The sequence below is a fragment of the Notolepis coatsorum genome (assembly GCF_963971535.1).
Source record: "Notolepis coatsorum genome assembly, chromosome: 1".
Classification (NCBI taxonomy): Eukaryota; Metazoa; Chordata; class Actinopteri; order Aulopiformes; family Paralepididae; genus Notolepis; species Notolepis coatsorum.
This window is the reverse complement of record NC_140165.1, coordinates 214,815,526-214,837,966: the sequence shown is the minus strand read 5'-3', so window position 1 is coordinate 214,837,966 and position 22,441 is coordinate 214,815,526. Positions and strand designations below refer to the sequence as shown.

Here is a 22,441-nt window from a genome sequence, read left to right as displayed (position 1 = left end):
CCATTTTTCTTCTTTTTCTTCTTTTTAAATGTATTTTTTTTCCAGCCCAGAATGTTTTTCCCTGGCTCCCCTGGAACAATGAGCTGCGATGGAACGTGTACCTCGTCTTTCCATCAGCAGTCTTTATGAGCCGGAACAGTTAAGCCTTTCCCAAAGCTGCCTTGGCCTCACTCTACCAGACTGAGCTACTCCTTCACCGCACACACACACACACACACGCGCACACGCACACGCACAGTCTCCACCAACCCATTACATGTTTCATTTTGTCCTAATTAATATGTTGTGCCAAAAGAAAAGATAATTGCACTCGGGCAGCTTATTCCAGCGCGAGTGCCAGCATTCTGCTTTGAGTATACACACTGTGAGTATGTCGGGTCTGATGCAGTTAAACCTGTTGACAGCCGGATTAATAGGAGCCGTTTTACCTTTTCACACGTTTAATGACGTTAACAATTTGGCCTGCTTTTTTTATTTCCTGTGTAGGCATGGCAACTGAGATTCAGCCACCTGATTGGCTACGGGGCCAAGTATTATTCCTACCTCATGTCTCGAGCCGTGGCCTCAATGGTGTGGAACCAGTGCTTCGTTCAGGACCCTTTAAACAGGTGAGACAGCCTTTGATTGTTGGCCTAAAATACCTTTTTCCCTCTTTTTCCCTCAGTATATTGCTGTACCGCAAGTCCAGCTGCCATGAGTCTAACAGTTAGGTGCCTGACTGTCTGAGGTGGTCACTGAGTCAGCGTTGAGGACCGTGTAGATTACACACCAACAAAAACACACAGGACACAGGTCCATCTATACTAGAGAAACCAGGCTTGTTTTGTTTTATTGAGACAGTAGGGAGGCAGAGAGGGAGACGGAGTAGGGGAGAAACCTTCCATCTGGTTTACATCCCCGGCTAGCAGGGGTGTACATGTGGTCACACAGGTGGGGGGTCTTAAGGCTCACTGTTTCAGGTGCTTTAGCGCACGCCAATACACACTCCTTGCACTTTCGCCCCTTGCACTTTCATGACGACCCAACGGCTACAGTACATACAGAGGAAACCAACCACAGACGATCTAAATGTGCGTCAGAAGACGGCGTTGCTAGAAGACTTGAGAGGCACACGCCAGGCCCGCGCGCCAAATGCAGACCATCGGTTGAGCCTCAACTCAGCCTCAACTCAATCAATCAATCAATTCAATCAAAACTCAATCACATCATAAGGATGGCACGTTAACCAGCGGGTGAAGCATGAATGAGCCTTTAACCAATACACCATCTCTGGGTGTGTTTGTTTATGCAGTTTGGATGGTTTGTTAATCTGGTATATCCGATTCTCTCGCGCTCGCAGATAAAATGTGCAGTGTGCTACTACTATATATACCATGTATATTATTATTATTATTATTATTATTATTATTATTATTATTATTATTATTATTATTATTATTATTATTATTATTATTATTATTGATAGAATATACAGCCATTCCACTATTTCTATTATGTTCTACTCTATTATTATTACTATTTCTATTATCTTTTTTCCTGCCTGTACCTCCCCTCCCCCACGCTGCCATGACACCTGGATTTAAGGGGATTAATAAAAGAACACTTGACTTGACCAATTCCCATTAACACTTTAATCGCCGTAAACGCCGTAACTCGTCATTGCCCGCCATGCTCATTCTGCCGAAGACGCCGTAACACGTCTTTTTTATATCAATATTTCAAAAATCTGTGATCGAAATCATATTTCTCCTCCGGGGACCTGAGATATACTGCTGATCTCCACTCAACTCTCTAACGGTTCAAGAGCGCCATCTGGTGGCCGATCGGCAGATCGGCCAACAGGAAGTGACGCGCCAAACAGGAAGTGCTCATCCATATTTCGTCCGGGCACTCGCGATCGTTAGCCGGACTCCATCTCGACACACTGGATAATCAATCGCTCGCCCTAACTCAATAAACAACGTTATTTGGACGTATATAGTATTATACAACCTGGAAATGGTTCATCTAGATCAACATCCCATAATCGAAAACTGTCTACTCCAAGCTGATCGTCCAACGGCGCGAGGAAGATACGGTAAGATCCAGCGTTATTTTCTAACGTGTTCCATATAAACTGCTCTGATGATCATATGACCCACACTAGGTGAATGATATAACGTTGCCCACGGAATTATAAACGACCCCCCGCCCATCCGGTCATCATCAGATGATACGTAGTAACTTCTAGAAGTACCTCCAGTTGAAATTTTTATCTGGCACCGATCGCTACCAAACTGTATTTGATCATCAATATAATGCATTTGGGGCTATAAATCAAGTTCTGGAGAAAGCTGCAGAAAACGATAAAAACATACTTATACTTTAGACCATATTTTAGTATGAATATGTGAATGAAAAAGTATAACGTTGTTACACCCTGAACAATGGATATAGGACATTGAATGGGCCATAATAATGTCAATTTAGCAATAGAATTTAAAAAGGTATAGCCCTGCAAAGAAGGGGAACTTCTCCATAGACAAATAGAGCTGGCTAGGGATGGTAAATTATGAATTTAACCATCACTTTGAGTGCCAACGATGAGATTTCTCGTTAGTTCATGCCAACCGTTGAGTGCCAACAACGTTTTTTTTATTAGCGATTTTCATTCATATTTCATCAATCTAGCCTCCCGTTACCACTGGGACTCTGTCTGAGCTCCATTGGGAAAATACCTCCCCCTATCATCTCTCCTGGTGGTATTGCACCCCTTTGGATTGGATTGAATGAAAAGCATGGAGAAAAAAAATCCTGCTTCCACATTTTACTTGTCAGACAAGTAACCCGAGACGATCGAAGTCATTGCCGAGCCGCAGAACAGCGGAGAATGTGTGTTTACAGTAGGGATGTGCATCTCCATCACGAGGCCGATGCGATGCGCATCTTGATATGGTGCCAACGATATGATACATTAACGATACATTTGAAGCACCGGGCGATGCAATGCGATACGATTCACCCCCTGTTGAGATACGATACGATTCGATACGATTTGATTCAACATAATGCGATTCGGGGCGATACGATGCGATTCAACACGATGCAAAATAATGATAAAATGTTATGGTATGACAGAGGATTTGGTTGTATTCCTTATATGCAGCTTATATTATTATTAAAAATAAAATAATTACTGTAAGACAATTTATATAAAAACTCTTGGGTGCCTAAGAAGACTTTTGCATAAACTGTCTTTTCTATCCACTTTAGCTAAAAACACACACACAATGTATATACACACTACTGTGAGACAATAATAATCATACACAAAGGGATAATGGCTTATAGCAGACTTAATGATTTATTTATATAAACGTTATTTATATTGTAACGTTTGGCCACTTTAAATCATTAGAGAGAGAGAGAGAGAGAGAGCCCCTCCCCGTCTGAGTTGCCGTCGACAGTTAATGATGTCACACACACTAGACTAGGATGTCCTCCACACGTCAACAACACACGGAGCCTGCCTGGATATGCCCGATGCATGAAGCGATATAATTAAGAAACTAATAGCCAATAAATGTGAAGTTATCTTTGAACCCCTGTTGTCAAGCGTATACCCCCCCCTCCTCACTAATGGAACTGGTGTTGCAGAGTCACGTTAGTTAGTTAGTTAGACACTAGTTTAGCGTTAGGGGTTTAGCATGTTGATCAATTATATTCATGTCTCCTCCTCGACTTCCACTGTTTGTTGATAACTGTGACGCGGCTCTCGCCTTAGCAATAGTATCTGCTGTGTGTGCACTCACAGTGCACTGCTGACAGAAGTGGATGAGAGGAAATTATATGAATGCATCGGTTTTGACCGACGCAAAGACGCTACAACAAGATGCATCGCGAGTTCAGCCTGAAATTTTGCCGATGCGCACTTATTCCACCGGTGCACTCGCATCGTGAACGTGTATGCCGGCGCACCGATGCAAATCGATGAATCGTCACATCACTAGTTTACAGTACCCAGCGTTGGATCAATAAACGCGATCGATATTTCAAATGGCGATCAGGAATTGGAATAATCTTTTTGGAGAACATCTGATCTGAGGTAAGGAATCTATTTTACCAGTCTTGGGATAATCAGAGCTTTTTTCACCTATATATCAACGTGGGCCCTATGTGTGTGTGTGCTGATCAGGAAATGGATAATCGATTTTTCAGCCCGCTGCATTCCTGTGTGTTAGTTGGTTGGATCCACTACACTCCGGTTACTACTGAACGGACGTGTTTTTACGGACCTCCCAAACTTTCAAACTTTAGACTGTTTTCTTTCTTTCTACCATTTTTTAACCAGTGATCTTAACTGATCACTGTGACTTTTGCTCTTATCGTTTATACTGTTGGATTTATTGGTTTTATGTGACTTTTTACTGGACGTGACCTAAAGCTAGCGGCGCTTGTTGTTGCCATAGCTACAGCTACACGCTACAGTACTCACAGTGCTAAACTCCCCCGAGGAAATGGCTCCAACATCAGATGTCGCAGAAATGCGAACGGAACTGAAGACCATCGAGATACTAGTAATGGATCTTCTCAAGCGTCAAACGGAGCTCATGTCCAAGCTGGCTAGCATGGAAAAAGCGGACGCAGGCTGCACCAGTAGTCCCTCCTGGGCGACAGTGGTGAGGGGCCGAAGGAAGCTCTCCCTTCCTCTATATGATCCCTTTGATTCACCTCAACTATCAAACCGATTCAATCCTCTTTGTAATGATCGCAGCCTCCTAGGCTCTCCCTCGCTTCCGTCTCCTGCTGCTAGTACTGTAGCTTTGCTCAAAGACTATCCGATGCTAGCTACTAGCCTAGCTACTAGCCAGGCTCCAAGCGAAGCTGCCAGGACGGCGGCCCTCTCCAGCTCACGACTCAACCATGGAAATATATCTACAACCCAGAGCAGAAAGCGCTCTGCCCTGTTTGCTCTCGCATCGCCAAGCTCCCCAGACTCACGCGATGGGTCCGACTCCCCAAAGTTTAAACGTCCTCGTCTGCGGTGCTCTGCAGCCCATACCAGTATGATCATTCAAACGGCGAGTGTCATCGATGGAAATGCCGCTGTGAACGAGCCCCTCCACACGGCGCTGCTGCCCGACCAACCGTCTAACTCCGCCAGCAATGCAGACGCTACTCCTGCGGCTTTTCACCATAGAAACCTGGCCATCTACGACAGGGAATGCATCCAGGAACAGCCAGAGATCCTACTCATCGGAGATTCCATCACCAGGTTTTTGCAAATACCACACGGCATTACGTATTGTTTTTCCGGTTTAAAAGTTACTGACTTACTTGAGTGTACTCCCGAAATCATCGAGAGATATCCGTCCGCCCACACCGTTATCATTCATATCGGAGCAAATGACGTAATGGCTAGACAATCCGTTAAACTCCAATCTGACTTTGAATCACTAATACTCACTATTGAAAGCCTGGGTAAAATATGCATTGTGTCTGGCCCCATTCCATCCATAGGTCGTGGATCTGAGCGATTTAGCCGTCCTGGTTGCACAAATGGCTACAGACCCACTGTACTACTATAGGACTTTGCTATATAAATAACTTTGATCTGCTCTGGTCCAGGAAAGACCATTACAGACCCGATGGCATCCATCCAAACATATCAGGGGTAAATGTGCTAATACATAACGTCATACAAAGTATAGCATCACTGGCCTGACAACCAACCATATCTAGCTCTGTAGACTATATACAGAAGCAGCCTAAACTACAAAAAAACACGTTGAGTGTCATCCCGATTCTGATCACCAAAAGACTAATCAATTACTCATTATCACGTCCCATATGTAAATCTAACCTTATCAATATCAGTGTTCAACCACAGACTATCTCACACCCCACTACAGAACCCGTACAGCTAAAACTAGCACTGTTCAACGTTAGAGCGCTGAAACAAAAATCATTTCTGATAAATGAACTCATAGTAAAACATGGTGTACATTGTATGTTTTTAGTAGAGACATGGTTAGACAATATCACTGGTGTAGCAACACTGATTGAGACCTGCCCTTCCAATTTTAAATTCTATCAATCAAACAGACAGAGTGGGAGGGGAGGCGGAATAGCAGCAATCATCTCCACTCAATTTGTGTGCAATGATATTGACCTGGGAAAATTTTTATCATTTGAATACCTTGCTATTGTATTGAAAACAGAAATGCCAGTAATATGTGTGACATTGTATCGACCACCAAGGTACTCGCCACTCTTCATACAGGAATTTTCAGAACTCATATCGATCTGCATTACCAGGTATGATAGAATCATTCTTAATGGAGATCTAAACATTCATATCAACAAAAAGGATGACCCCAGGGGTTGTGAGTTTCTGAACCTACTGGACAGTTTTGGACTGATGCAACATGTTCACGAGGCCACCCACCAACATGGCAACACTCTGGACCTACTAATAACAACAGGGCTAAACATTGAGAATATATCAGTAAAACAAATTCCAATTTCTGACCATTATTGTGTGTTCTATGGTACAAGCCTAATATTACATAAGACCAGAAGCGAATTCCTAGTTCACAGAAGGCTTCTGGACGCTAGAGCTGAAGCAAAATTCTCTAGTATGAAGAAATCATATGACCAATGCAGTGAATCCTCCTTAAATCAGCAAGTGCAAAACTTCCACAGCACCTTGTCAACTGTGTTAGATACTGTTGCCCCTCTAAAGGTTAAAAAGGTAAAAACTGATAGAATCTCTCCATGGCTAAATAAAACCAATGTTAAAGATAACAAGAGAAAATGTAGGATAGCCGAGCGAAAATGGAGGAAACTCAAACTCACAGCTCACTTTAATTTATACAAAGACGCCATGGGCGCATACAATAAGGCAATACAACTTGCGAGAAAGGAATATTTTTCCAAAATGATCTCAGAAAATATGGGTAACTCCAGGGTACTTTTTTCCACCATTGACCGGCTGATTAACATACCACCCCCCCATATACCGCAGCAATCAGCCACAAAATGTGAAGAGTTCGCAGTTTTCTTTAATGAAAAAATATCATTGATTAGAGCAAGCATTACCGCTGATATAGATCTGGCTGTGAGTGAAACCCCACCTGAGATAACTATGGGGGAATTCACATGTATTACATTACCTGACCTCTGTAAGATTGTCTCTGAGTGTAATTCCGCCACCTCCTGCCTCGATCCTATACCAACAGCATTTCTCAAGCGGGTGTTTGATAGTGTCTCAAATCATGTCCTTGAAATCATAAATATGTCTCTTCAAACAGGCACTTTTCCAGATGCATTTAAAACGGCTGTAGTAAAACCACTACTAAAGAAAACAAACTTAGATGTAAACGAACTAAAAAGCTATAGGCCAATATCGAACCTTCCATTTATCAGCAAGATATTAGAAAAGATAGTCTCAGTACAAATAAACTCCTTTCTCAAAGATAATAACATCATGGAGGAACTACAATCAGGTTTCAGAACAAATCACAGCACTGAAACTGCCCTTACCAAAATAGTTAGCGACCTCAGGCTAAACTCTGATGCTGGCAAAGTCTCAATTCTTGTCCTATTGGACCTTAGTGCAGCGTTCGATACGATTGACCATAATATCTTGATCAGTCGTCTTGAAAGACTGGTTGGCTTTTCCGATCATGTACTAAATTGGCTCATAACATACATTAAGGGGAGAAGGTTCTATGTTAAGCTTGGAGACAATGTATCCGAGGAACATGACAGCAATTTTGGAGTCGCACAAGGAAGCTGCCTTGGTCCATTACTCTTCTCACTATATATGCTGCCCCTCGGGGACATCATTCGAGACCACAATGTATGCTTCCATAGTTATGCTGATGATACACAACTATATATCTCCGCAGAACCAAATAACACTACAGCCATACAGTCCATTACAAATTGTCTGTTAGCAATAAACAAGTGGATGAACAATAACTTCCTAAAATTAAACGAAAGTAAGACCGAAATCCTATTGATCGGCCCAAAAGCGAAAAGGGAAGTGCTTTGTAAAAACCTGGGGAGTCTGTCATCCTATGTAAAGACTGAGGTTACAAGCCTAGGTGTCATCTTGGACTCAGACCTGACCTTTAAGTCTCATATAAATAAGGCCATGAAAACGTCATTCTTCCACCTAAGAAACATAGCGAAAGTAAGACCTTTCGTAAATAAAAAGGATGCAGAGAAACTTATTCATGCTTTTGTATCAAGTCGGCTTGACTATTGTAATGCACTGTTCACTGGTCTTCCCAAAGCAACCATTGGGAAGCTTCAGCTTATCCAAAACTCTGCAGCTCGATTACTAACTCATACAAGGAGAAGAGAACATATCACTCCAGTCCTGGCCACTCTGCACTGGCTTCCAATAACTCATAGAATTGATTTTAAGGTCCTTTTCCTAACATATAAAGCTCTTAATGAGCAAGGCCCAAAATACATAGCAAATTCCCTAGTTAGTTATCTGCCCTCAAGAACGCTACGGTCATCCACTACAGGTTTACTAGACACGCCCAGAAACCAAAAAAGGATAGGAAGTATGGCATTTGCCAACTATGCCCCAAAACTATGGAACACACTACCAACACACATCAGAAACGCCAGCTCTATACACATTTTTAAAGGAAAATTAAAAACGTACCTATACAGTCTAGCTTACAAATAGTTATGGCTTGGAAAAACCTGATGGATCCATGAGGCTAGGATAAGCCTTGTGGACCCAACTTTTTAGATGAAGGAACGGGTACATAGGAGACACGCCTCCAGTTTTTCAAAAGTTTTTGACACGCCTCAGCTTCTGAGCTGAACGGTCGTGTTTTTGCGGACCTCCCAAACTTTCAAACTTTTTAGATGAAGGAACGGGTACATAGGAGACACGCCTCCAGTTTTTCAAAAGTTTTTGACACGCCTCAGCTTCTGAGCTGAACGGTCGTGTTTTTGCGGACCTCCCAAACTTTCAAACTTTAGACTGTTTTCTTTATACGTTTTTCTTTTTCTTTCTTTCTACCACAATACACGGCCACTGATGGATCCATGGGACTTGGTAAAGCACTATGGACCCAACTATGACCACTGATAAAAACGTAACTACACTAGCGTTATAAGAGCTAAACATTGCTACCTACCATACAAGTGCATTGGTTTAGTGCACTTCCGGTTGCCACTGAGCGGAAATGTTTGTGCGGACCTGTTCTCCCAAACTGGTAAGCAAATTACTGTTTTTACGTTATTTTCATTTTTACGTTACTATTATTATTATTATATATTTTTTTAAACATTGATCTTAACTGATCACTGTGACTTTATTGCTTTTATCGTTATATATGCCTATAATTGTGTACAGCACTTTGAGCTACATGACATGTATGAAAGGTGCTTTATAAATACTTACTTACTTACTTACTTACTTACTTACTTCTATAGCGTGCATAAGTACACATATACTATCGATAATCTAGCGTTTATTTGAAAACTATTCATAAATAGGCCGAAAAATGACAGTTTTTTGTGTATTCCAGTATATTCCACAGAATCACAGAATCTTCTGAAATTTTCTGGAACTTTCATAAAACGAGCGTTTTTCAAAATGGTATAAAACGGAAATGAACCGATAAAAAAAAACAATCCGTTTCGACAATGTTGACTGCAAACAAGTCATTGATAAGCGACGGCCATATTATACACATAGCCATAATTTAAGATATAGTTTATGCGTTCGCAAATATGAGAGCTCTATCATTGAAGTGGGTGGTGGCACGCAACAGGGTTCCGGGGCACCGGACCCGTGGCACGGAAAGTGTTAAAGGGGACATGCATAGCTATTCCTTTCACTATTTGGGCAACTTTACACAATTCCTGTGAGTCTATGGAACACATCTGTAAAGTTTTTTTCCCAAAAATGTATTGTTTTGTGTTTCTAATCAAGTATTCTAAAGCAGCATTTTTCCACTTCAAGATTTCAAGCTGTTTTGGGCTTGGCTCCGCCCATAAGCGCTTTGAGTGACAGTCACCCACAGTCAGGCAGACAGGCAGACCGAGAGAGATATAGAGAGATAGAGGAGGGGGATACACGGGACAATGCATTTGTAACTTGTTTCAAATGACAATATATACCCCTGTGAATATTATTGCACGGATCGGAATATGGGCGTGCGTGTGGGAGCGTGCGCAATGATATTTTGACAGTGATATGCGAGTGCTCCCGACTGCGGGGGAGAAGCTCCATCCCCGCGCGCACACACATTTACACACACTCCTGCACGCGGTCGGGAGGTTGTGTGTGTCCCTCTCTCTCTCTCTCTCCCTCTATCTCTCTCTCTCCCTCTCTCTCTCTATTTATCTCTCTCTATCTCTCTCCCTCGCTCGTTCTCCGCTGTCTGTCGGCACCCGCGCACGTCAACCCGATGGACATTGGCCAATGGACAGTTTTTTTGGTGGTACTAAAGCTGCCCTTCCTGTATCGTTGGGCAACAAGCATCTTTATGATGCTTGTTAAATGTGGCCCGTTGTGTGTCTCCACTTTATAAACTCTATGATTAGACCCCATTATCAAGGTGTGTCTACTAGCCCTATTGTATTATTCCAGCGGCATGACTACATGTATTGATTCGTAGGGTGCTACTCAATCCAACATATTAAATGAATGAAAAAAGTGTTGTTTACACTATATCAATCAGAGGCATTCACTGATATGCTTCTTTATATTTACTCTCACCTGAACTAATATGTCAAGAAATAGTATCAATCACTTCCTCTTACATGTGGCAGAATGTTATTTATCGTTTCTTGGGGATAAATATTACAGTATGTCTTTGAATATCACACACGTCTGTGTGTTTATTATAATTCTTTATTTTATATATATATATATATATATATATATATATATATATATATATATATATATATATATATTCTTTTTTTTTTCTTTTTTTTTTACCAATAATACTTGGTGAGAGTTACATTGTAGGGCTGGGAAGTAGGGCTGGGAAATATCATAATATTCAGAAAGACTTTCAATAACTGCTTGGGTTTGGAAAATCATGTTAAATTCAGTGTATTGTTCATCATACTGGACTGCAGCGTAAGTAGAAGTGTAATACTGTATAGTATAGAGTCATGCTTAAACTTTAATTTTCAATGAACATTCTCAAATATTTAAAAAAGAATAATGAGATCTGAGACACACATTCACACACATTCTCACACACACTTACATATATCTGAGACACATCCTCTCACATGCACTATGGAGAAAGATGGCATCCTGATAGAGATGCAGCACATACTTAAGTTGCATCGCAGGTAGAATTGGACTTCATGTAACGTGTATATACGTCTTGGTTATACGTGCATAATATATAGTAATGTTTTTTTTTTGGTACGTACTTTTTTAATTTCCATGTCTGTTTTTGGTATGTCTGTATAAGTCCTATGTAGGTTTTGTATGTCTATAAGAAAAAGAAAAAGACAAATCTTTGACTTTGCATGTTATGCTGTTGAAAGTTCTTCCATGAAGATGTGTAAGATTTGGGGCGGCTAAGTGGTGCAGTGGGCAAGGCGCTCGCCACTAATGCAGGAGATGCTGGGTTCGAGCCCAGCTCTCGGCATTGCTACCAGCTTGGCTGGTCGTTCATACTAACACAATTGGCAGTGTTAGGGGTGGGAAGCTGGTAGAATTGGGGACAGGGGAGGGTAGAATTGGACAATACGAAATTGGGATGGGAGAAAAATTGAAAATGGGAGAAAAAGTAGATAAAAAAACTAAATAAAAGATGTGTAAGATTTGTGCAAAAATATTAATAATAGAATCTGACTTAGTGTTAAATTTTTATCATTCAATTAAATAACAAAGCTGTATATTACAATTCACTATAGCAAAACCTCACATGATTAGATAGCATAGGTATAATATAAACAAGACATCTCTTATAGTTTATTCCCCATTAGGGGTGTAACGATCTCAATACAGAATTGAGAATTTGAAAATATTCATGTTCATTACGGTGTATTGAAATTGAAATCTGTATTGACGATTCTCCGCTCGTTCTCTTCCTTATTGTAGGTCTCATTTGTTTCTCTCAGTTTAACTGGTGGTATGGTATGGCTACCGCTATTAGCATACTGTTATATAGCATTACTGGCATCGCGTCTCGCTCTTCGCCATATTGAGATATATCTTTATCTCCAGTACCTACTGTACTTCATTAACGAAAACAATGCACCCATGCACTTGACCAGGCCCCGCCCCAGTGTCCCCCTATAAGACACCGGACATGGTCACACTCACCCTTCCTCTTTTTTGTTTCCATCATGGACGCTGCAGTGCACTCCATGAACGTTAGGTTATGGCTATAACCAAGTTCTGTTAGTTAGGGGTGACGCTTGGCATCACTACTGCACTCCCTCGCGTACGTGCACGCGTACTGAATAAAATTCCACAAAATATACCTTTAATACCAGTATTAGTCTGACCACACCCCTCATCAGCTTACCTTCATAAGCAGGTGTGTGGTCACCTGCTCTCCTCCTACCCAAGCTTTCACCACAAGGTGAGGTCAAGGGCTGCAGCGGCCGTCTGATGCCAAGCGTCACCCCTAACTAACAGAACTTGGTTAATGTTGTGGCTGAAGGTTGTTTAACACAGCAGGAGACGATATTTCCAATTGTAACAAGTAGGTAATTTATTTAAGAAAAGAAGTTCTTAACAGCAAGAGCTATGGGTCGAGCAGAGGATCACCACAGCTTGAACAAAAAAAACACTCTCCCCTCAATCCCTTTGCCTGTCCCCTAAATCCCCTCTCAGTCCTGCCCCCCCATGACAGATATGATGACGTATCATATCATGTCAGATCTGACATGACGTACATTAAGATGATACGTAGATTTAACATCGGAGAGAGATAAGAACATTAAGAACATGAAGAGAGATAAACAAGATATGATGTCCACACACGATATGATGTAGAGAGTGAGATGTGTGTGTGTGTGTGTGTGTGTGTGTGTGCGTGCGTCTGCGTACAGACGTATGTGTATTGTATGTGTGTATTGTGTCACAGGGAATGTGTGTGTGTGTGTGTGTGTCGGTGTGTATGTCTGTGCGACTGTGTGTGTCTGTGTCCGTGTGTCTGTGTGAAAGAGAGAAAAGAACAAGATATCAAAGCATACAATGTACGAGATTACCAGCACACAACATGCCGTACTGAAATGTCCATCTGTTCCAAATTGTTTTAAGAACGTCAGCCAGACCGTCTTTCAGCACTGCTAGTTGACCTATATTAAACTAGTCCACCCCATACATTTTCCCCAACATTATAGCCATAACCTAACGTTCTGTTCCGTTAGGGGCTCTGCTTGGCATCACTACTGCACAAAGGGAGGCCAAGCGGAGCCGCTGGCTGACAAATACACCCCGCTGACAGCCCCCCACAACCATCAGAACAGGGAGGGCCGAGCCCCCCCGACCCCCCCTAATGGAGGGCATCCCCCCTATTAGGGGCTTCACGGGAGGGCGACGGACCCGACCGTGCGAAGAGGCACTCAAGCAACCCAACGCACAGGGTGAGCAGACCGTGGCTTGACCCCACGACTACACCCACGCACAACCCGCATGCCACCCGGGAACGAACGTAGGAAACAACCTCGTCACCGCCCCCAGAATCACGGGATCAAGGGCAAACCCAACCCCGTGGCAAGGCCGTAGCAGCGGAGCGCGAAGGAAGACCCAGACCCACCAAAAGGACTGGACTCCCTGGAATGGGGGCCCGGAGAAGTCCATGATGCCAGCATCAAGACCCCACCAGGTGGGCACCTAGTGACCCCGCCCCCCACATCGCCAGCGTATTCGGACAAAGGCCCCTCAGCCGAGCGGGCCCTGTCCTCCCCAACAGCACACCGCCTGGAACACAGGCCCTGCAACAGGCAGACAGCATGGTCATAACACACAAGAGTTAACCAACGGAAGCAGGCAGTGCACCGGGGAAAAAGACCAGGCAACAGGCTGTCAACCCAAGCCTGAAAACTGCGGACGAGGCAGGCGCCAGAAAGGACAGCTGAAAACAGCCGCCCCGGCGGAAGGGGCGTATGCTGGCGTTGTCGCATAACCAAGCCTTTAAACAGCATGTCAGAAGTGGGATCCTTAGACCACTCGGCCCCTGACAGCTGCCCACAGATCGGCAGACGTCATGAACGTGCAGGGGCACCCTCAACCGGAGAACCGGGAGTTGACACTGCAGCAACACACCAGAGAACCAACCACCCAGGCATTACCCCATGCAATGGTTGGTCCCATAACCCCTCAGGAAAGAAACCCCAAAACACACCTGCGGCACCGCCGCAGCCCGCGTTCCGGTTTCCAACAGGGCTATCCCGGGCCTACGGGTCAACAAGCATTACCCCGGACTGGGCCCGGTGATACGGGGGGCACAGGGTCCCCCGAGGAGGTTAAAACCACCCCAACAGGCCCCTCAGCGCCAAGCGCAAGAGAAGAGCGTAAAAATGGAAGACCAGCCCCAGCACCCCGCACTCGGTATTCCCAGGAGGTCACCCAGCCAAGTACCAACCAAGACCAACCCGCACAGCGGTCGAGATCCGACGAGATCGGGCGCGTACAGGTCGGCACGGCCGTAAGCCATTACGACAGTGCAGAATACAACGCACCTAACAAGGGTCCCATAACGCTCAACCCTGTGACACCCGGACCGACCTAGCATTTTTCCCCCTGAAAAAACCCCAAGTCCCTCAGGGTACCAGAACAGCAGATCTGCATCCCCAGCGGACAACGGGTGCAACTGATCTGGACCAGCGCGACCAGAACCAGTCCCGTGCCCTAATCACGCCGACCTGCCAACCCCAGGAGAAGGGGCAGATATGCGTGTTGATCCCAACATAAAAAAGAAGGCGCCACCCAGACGTGTCGGTATGAACCGCGCCCGGTGGCCCACCCCTAGGGCGTGAGACCCTTCCCCATATGTCCAGACCCATTCCGTCATCATCCCCTGACATGAACGGGAACCCATCGACAACCACACAGGGTGTCGGAAGAGGAAAAACCCCCATCCCAATTGCTCCATAAAAACGCTGTTTCACCCAAGCAATCAAGGCGCGCTAGTCAGCCAATGGCCCAAAAAGCACATCCTGAGCCAGCACTATGTGTGCGTTTGGACATACCCACATCAACAATAGGCCGTTTAGACCACCATATTGAATCCCCAAGACGCCCAGGGAAACGACAAGAGGGGCGAGATGCAATCAACTCCATGAATGAATGAATGAAAAAATTTACCCAACAGACTGCAGAAAGGGTACAACCCAGTACGGCAATACACACAATAGGTTAAGGGGAGGCAGACCTGAGAAAGACGTTAGTCTTGTTTCCATCAGGGACCCTCATTTCCAATCCATCAAGACACATTCAACTCTTTATAAAAATAAAGAAAAGGCATCACCCGTATGACCCAACTGCACAGCTGGGAGTAAAAACCCTGTGTTTCACATGATTTCAATCCAGTCACTCCTTTTAATCAGAGTGTAAGACCAGACCCTCCCAGAAACACCTTCCCACATGAGACTATGGTCAAGAAAAAGATATGTAAACTGTGAGACACGTGACCAATTGACTCAAGTTTGACACATAAACCGGGCGCAGCAGGACTGTGAGCCCTGCGCCCAACCTCGACATCTTTAAGACACCAGCTCATGGAAGGCGTCGCCATAGCAACAACGCTACAACGGGCGGGGAAAACCTACCGGATCCTGTCATGTAACAGGAGTCGGTAGAATACCCCTCCCCCCCCCCCCCCTGCCAAGCACTGGCCTGGCCCTGACTGGCTCAGCAGAAGAGATCAAAAATCCCCTAAACCAATCAAGTGGGAATAGGGATGGGAATTGATAGGATTTTATCGATACGATTCCATTATCGATTCTGCTTATCGATTCGATTCTTTATCGATTCTCTTATCGATACCTGATCAATTTATAATTTAAATAAATAAATTGGAAATGCAACAGAACTAAGCTGGTTAGAATAACAACATGCAACTTGACATTTCTGATTGTCATTTATTGTTGAGCCCCCATGTCAGGGGCGACAGTGGCTCGGGAGGTAGAGCAGTCGTCTGGCAATCCGGAGGTTCCCGGTTCGATTCCCGCTCCTCCCGGGCAGCGTGTCGATGTGTCCTTGAGCAAGACACTTAACCCCTAACTGCTCCCGATGAGCAGGTTGGCACCTTGCATGGTTGCCTGCGCCGTCGTTGTGTGAATGTGTGAGTGATTGGGTAAAATGTAAGGAACAAATTGTAAAGCGCTTTGGATAAAAGCGCTATATAAAAAAGCAGCCATTTACCATGTCAGAAAAATACAAAAACTGTAAAAAATAAAACATTAACTATAGCCTACACTTAAATAAAATAATGTATTTGAGATTCTCTTAAAATGTATTTATTTTTTTATTCTTAAACTAATTTAATCTATTGAATAACAGTCGTTATTCCTCTGACTTCTGTCTCACACACACACACACACACACACACACACACACACACACACACACACACACACACACAGACACACAGAGCTCCCTCCCCGGGCCCCTGTCCTGTAGGTATTGGCTTGTGTTGCTACACGGACACATTTGTATGTTGCACCATGGTACTTCCTGTCTGACGGACTTAGTAAATAAACAATCCGGCTCTTATTATATGTGAACTAAAGAGTACAATGTTTACAGAACAGTCCCCACCCGCTGTTTTATTGTATTTGTACCTGTACTATCCGCTGTCAGCTGTTTATCTCTCTTTGTGAGCTTGATTAAATAGCGTTAGCTCACGTTAGCTAGCGATAGCTCCGCGGCTAATTTTAGCTCACCCTAAACTAAATCAATGAAAGCATTCAAGTAGTTTTCACTGCACATAGAAGTAGCCAAACAGCGGGAGCATTTCGGGAGCATATGACCAAAAGCCAGGCAATTTCGAGCCCTTAAGGAATCAAATAGAGTCTGCCATGGCTACATGCTAACGCGCGCAACTGTAGGAAAAACCTGGCAGCGTTAAGGGAATCGAAAGTCACAGGAGCCACACGGTTCCAGGCATCGGCCAATTAGGAACCGGTTCCCAACGGGAACCGGTTTTCGATTCCCATCCCTAAGTGGGAAAGGAGGGGTTTATCCGACACCCCCTCCCGAAAACACACCCTTTATCCCTACACACAGAAAAACAACCGTAGCCATCTTGAAAAACCTCCGGTAGAAAGCAAAGCATAGCGAAGCTAATACAATGCCCGCTACCCACAAAAAGTGTAAAAGGTTTTACAACAAAACACAAGTCGCCTGTGCGTGAATCCTATACCCGTTGCCTATGTCATACATAGGAAAAAACGCTGAATGAGGGTAAACGGCTAGGCCGTGAAATGTGTGCGTACGAGTATTACTGCAACTAACAACACAGCATTGTGAAAACACATATACTTAGTTAAAGCAATGGAATAACACCAGTTCTAACTGCATGTGGAGCATCAAGCTAAATAGAACCTATTACCGAGTGTACGTTGCAGACCTTGCTTAACCTCGTAACACAACACAACTCACCCCACAACGTAAAAAAGGGCAGATTCATATATACACAACCCCACCATATGATTTGTTTGAAGAAACACACAGTTTGTTCGGCCAAAACACAGTCCCCCTCCATCGGGGAACTTTTTTTATTTAATAACTAAATAGTGTCAAGGCACAAAATCATAGAGGGGCCGGGGAGGGTGTAGGAGAGGGGACACAGAGGGGAAAAAGTCACTCCTAACGGCGTCTGCCACCTCGCGCCGCTCGAGTCTTGCCACCCCGGGGAGCCCCAGAGGGACGGTAGGTTACAGTCTGCTGGACACGACGTTCCCTACCGTCTCCTCCGGTCTGGGATGGGCCGGCGGTGGCAGAAGCGCCGTTTCGTCCCCTGGCCCTCTTGGCAGGGCCAGCAGCGGCGGCGGAGGCAGTGGTAGCGGCGACGGAGACAGCTCGACGTCGCGGAAGCCTTCTGCCTCCACCGGCAAGAACGGGAGGCGGAAAATGGGGTTGGAGGATGGATCTCTCCTCTGCCATCTCTCTGCATGTTGAGGTCATCAACCGCAAGGCCTTCCCGAACAGGCCAGCGTCGGAGAGGGCGGCCGTCAGAAGAGGAGCTCTCTTCTTCTCTGGCACACGGGCCTGCTCCAGCCAAAGGTGACGCTGGCCCAGGGTGGCCAGGGCGCGCACCTTCCCCATGGCTATGGCCAGCACCTGGGAAAGATGCAGGACAGCTCCCGCAGCCTGGGTGATCTGATCGCAGTTCACCTCGGTCAGATCCGTGCCGCCCGTCATTATCCCTGATACAAATCTAGCCAGGTGGGCGATGTTAGACGCCGCAGCCAGCGATTGTGTACCAGCGATAAATGACTGGTCACCCCAATAAGCCAATCGCCTAGCCGATTTCCCCTGGAGGACCGGCTTGCATAGTGGTTCCCACACCATATCCGGACAGAGGAGCGCGGCCATCGGACTGTCAAGCCGAGGCACGCCCTCCCCCATACCTTTGACCAACCCTGCTACCCGCGTAACTGGTACGTAGGTAGGAGTTAGTCCCATGATGTTGGTCACCGCCTGACCCCGACGAACATAGGCCCCCATCGATGGGAAAAATGGGTAGACAACGTCCACCCCTCTCACTGGGGCACGCTGCCAGGGATGGCCTATGAGGTCATCAGGGACAGGTGCAGGCAATGGCAGCGGCAGCGGCACACCGTTTGCGGTGGCGGCTGCCGCCATGAGCTCGGGAAACAAGGCCCGCAGTTCCCCCTGCGAACCTTCCTCCACCGACCCCGCATCCCTCACATACAGCAGGCTGCGACTGGTCAAGGAGCCACAATCCGATGTGGCCGACAGTAGGGCATCCTGCCGATGAGGCCAAGGTGGTTCCTCGACATCCTCGAACAGGGCGCCCCATGGAGCCATTTCCCCCCCCCTCCGGGGTCTGCTGAGGAGGGATACTCTCCTCCACGGGGCCCTCATACAAAAATCTGTCCGCCTCGTCCATGAAGTCCTCAGTCTCCATCGGAAATCCCAAGCCGGACGCATCTTCGCTGGTCTCCAGCAGCTCCCCAAACCCAGGCCGTTCGCGTCTGCACGCCACCATCTTGCGACGCGAGCGAGCAGACGCGAAAAGTTTGCGTCGCAAATCCTCTGGCTCCAAAACAACCCCCCGTTCACCAACGGGCGATTCCCCAGAACCAGAGGAACCAGAGTCGAGATCAGGCCATCGCCGGAGCGACGGCACCGAACCCTCGGCTCTTCGGTGAGGAAAACTATCCACCGGCAGTCTCCCGGGCTGGGTCGGCAACCACGAAAGTGGCAACAGCCCAGCACCGAGGCGCACGACGGAGGCGGGAATGGAGAACCGGTGGTGAAGAGTAGGTCTAGCGGGTCTACTCTCCGCGGAATACATTATGACCCAACCTTTTCTTGTACAACAGATGTGAGAGAAGAAAAGATTAAGCACAATGTAAACCAGTCACAACTCTTTTCAACTAACAACACGTCAAGTGCGGTACTACCGAGGCACTTCCTTGTGGTGAAAGCGAGAAGGAGGAGAGCAGGTGACCACACACCTGCTTATGAAGGTAAGCTGATGAGGGGTGTGGTCAGACTAATACTGGTATTAAAGGTATATTTTGTGGAATTTTATTCAGTACGCGTGCACGTACGCGAGGGAGTGCAGTAGTGATGCCAAGCAGAGCCCCTAACGGAACAGAACTAGTAGTTATGAAATGCAGAAGGAAATTGAACAATGTTGGGTTTTCGCCGGAGATTTGCCAGCCCCTGGAATCTTCTCTGCACATTCTAAAGGCCCTCCCATAGTCGAGCAGACTGTACGCGGACTGGACTCAGCGGAGGTCCACTGGACTCTTTGAGCTTTCATAGTCGAGCGGACCTCCACGGACCAATTTTCTACATGTCACGCGCCAGTTTACACAATTGTCCCCACGCTGTTCAACTTCTGTCATGTCGTCGTCATCCGATGTCAAAATAAAGAGTATGTTATCTCCGTTTCCAATATTTCGATAATAAAACGGGCAGTTTTACGCACTTGAATAACAGGTATATAGGCTTGAGGTGGACAGCGCGTGGTGCTGAAATGACAAACACGCATTGCATGAAATAAAAGCACCAGTTTTATTTCAAAATATTTGAAACGGAGATAACATTCTACATTTCCTCGTCTTCTGACAGCGGATCGAGGTACGTCGCGCGGCGGCTAGCTGTCGGACTAGGTCGCGCACAGGTAGAGGTTGTCGTTTTCCCGGCTATCCTGGAGCGCGCGGCTAATGCTAATGCTACGATGCTGGGTTACTGTTCCTTTGATTCCCTGCCGAGGGCTGTCTTTTTAAAAAGGTCTTCCCTCCTCTTAACCATTCATGCTTAGGGCTGGTGTGCTTTTTGTGAATCTATGAATTGTGTGCAGGACTGGTGTTTCTCTGGTCTGCATCGCCTTAACATTGTGTGTATGGGCTAGCCCATTCTGCAGTGTGTTTGTGGAGTTTTCGTTCATTTATTCATTTACCCCTTCATGGGTGCACACCACAGTGGAGGTTGCTGCATTCCTACTAGTGAGGCAGTGCTTCACTAGTAGTAGTTTTTTGTTGCAACCACCACTGGTGCTCCGTGCTTGTGAAGCAGGTGGCATCAGTCCTTTGCCTCTGGCATGTTGGAACGGTGCCCCGCCCGGCCGACGCCATGAGGTGAGTCGGCCCGGCAGGTGGCTGGTGGGCTGTTAAGCCTATACCGCCACGGTATAGAATTAGCAGCGACTAGTAACATTGTTCGAATTGCTGTTTTTTCTGTCAAAAATGATGTCGGGTGGCGGGGCCTTGAAGGCCAGCCGACGTTGAAACATCGCGCGAGGTTTTGGCGTTATTAGCTTTGACCTAGCCGCAAGCTATAACCGCAGGGAGGGCTAGGATGCTGTCAACGCTTGTTTACAGACATCTTGGTTGGATCAGTCTCCCTTTGAGGGGGTGAGAAGTTTTTTCCCTCCTCAGGGCTCCCCTCTCCGCAGAGGGACTTTGGTCTTTCCGCAGGAGCGCGGGCAGTATTTGACCTAGGCCCCACACCGCCTCACACCGCGCAGCCAGAGGTGAGAGCACGGCCTCGCCAGCGGCTGTGGCGAGGCCCTCAACCAACGGCCATGTTTCCCCCGCCTGAGATACCCTGGGCACAACGTCAACAGGTGACCGCAAGGCCGACAGCCTTGGCGGCCGAGGGATCGGCTACATTAGATGAGCACGCCCTAAAAAAACGAAGGCGTCTAGCTGTGTCCAGCTCGCTCTCCGGTCACTCCCCCCCCCAACACCAGCGGGATAAGGGCTCTGATTTGTTTCCTTTGGTTGCGGGTCGCGTGCCTTCAATGAAGCGCAAGCGGCCCCACGTTTCGCTTCTCATGGGGACAGGGGCTGACACCCAGTTGATGGCTGAAACTGGGTCTGTCCATGAGAATGTTGTGCTGTCAAGCGGCTCCCACGCCACACGTTCTGCGTCTGTGTTTGGTGAGCCTGGTGTTACGTCTGTCAACTACAAAGGTTGTCAGCAGGGGGGCTCGAGACCTCTTGAGGCAAACAGCGCGGGTTCCCCCGACCTCGCCTTCGTATCTTGAGGTATCACGTCAGTGCTAGACCGGCAGTGGTCTGGCAGGCGCGTGTGATTTGGGTGGTAGTAATATCACTGCAGGGCTACGGTGTGTAGGAACCCACCCTATCGGGCAGTGTGGGGGCCTCACACCTTGCATGTCCAGCTGTAGAACAGTTCCTCAGCAATCCATGCTCGCGAGGTGTTCAGTGGGGGAGCTTTTGTCACCCAGTGTGATGTCAGCTTCCCCCGTATCAAACCGGCCCTTTCTGTCGGGGTCCCCCCTTGGGTGCGATTGCCTTGTTGGTAGTGTTGGGGTGCGGTATTCCAGCTCCACGAGACGCCCTGCTCGCGCGGTTGGCGAGTCCAGGGTTGGCAACGCACAGCGGGTGGGACCGGGCCGCCTATCTACGGTTTCTGGCGGACCAGCGCCAAGTGGCAGCGGGTGCGCTTGGGATTATCATCACATATGGCTACAGCAGTGCCATATGTCGAGGTGGATGGAGAGAACGCTGAGGCGGGGACTTGTGTTTACACAACCCCACCCGTTTTCAGGTTTGGTACAGACCCTCTTGTCAGGGTCACCAGCAGTGACAGCTCTGGCCAACGAGATCCAATCTCTGTGGGCGAAGCAAGTCATCGTCGTGGTCCCAAAGGAGGACACTATGCGTGGCGTTTTCCTCCCGGTATTCTCTGGTGCCCGAGAAATCGGGAGGGGGGTGTCAGACCCATGCTGGACCTGTCCCATGGAAGGTTCAGCATTTTGACCGTCTCCCA

The 22,441-nt window shown here is 46.6% G+C and overlaps 1 protein-coding gene across 1 annotated transcript in view; it reads left to right on the top strand.

Moving 5' to 3' along the window:
* The window catches only part of LOC311233347 (mitochondrial intermediate peptidase-like), a 198,290-nt gene that overhangs the window by 108,289 nt on the left and 67,560 nt on the right, over window positions 1–22,441 (top strand). Inside the window, exon 17 of the mRNA XM_084320322.1 lies at window positions 487–608. Within this exon, the coding sequence (XP_084176448.1) occupies window positions 487–608 (122 nt within the window). The remainder of the gene's footprint in view (window positions 1–486; window positions 609–22,441) is intronic.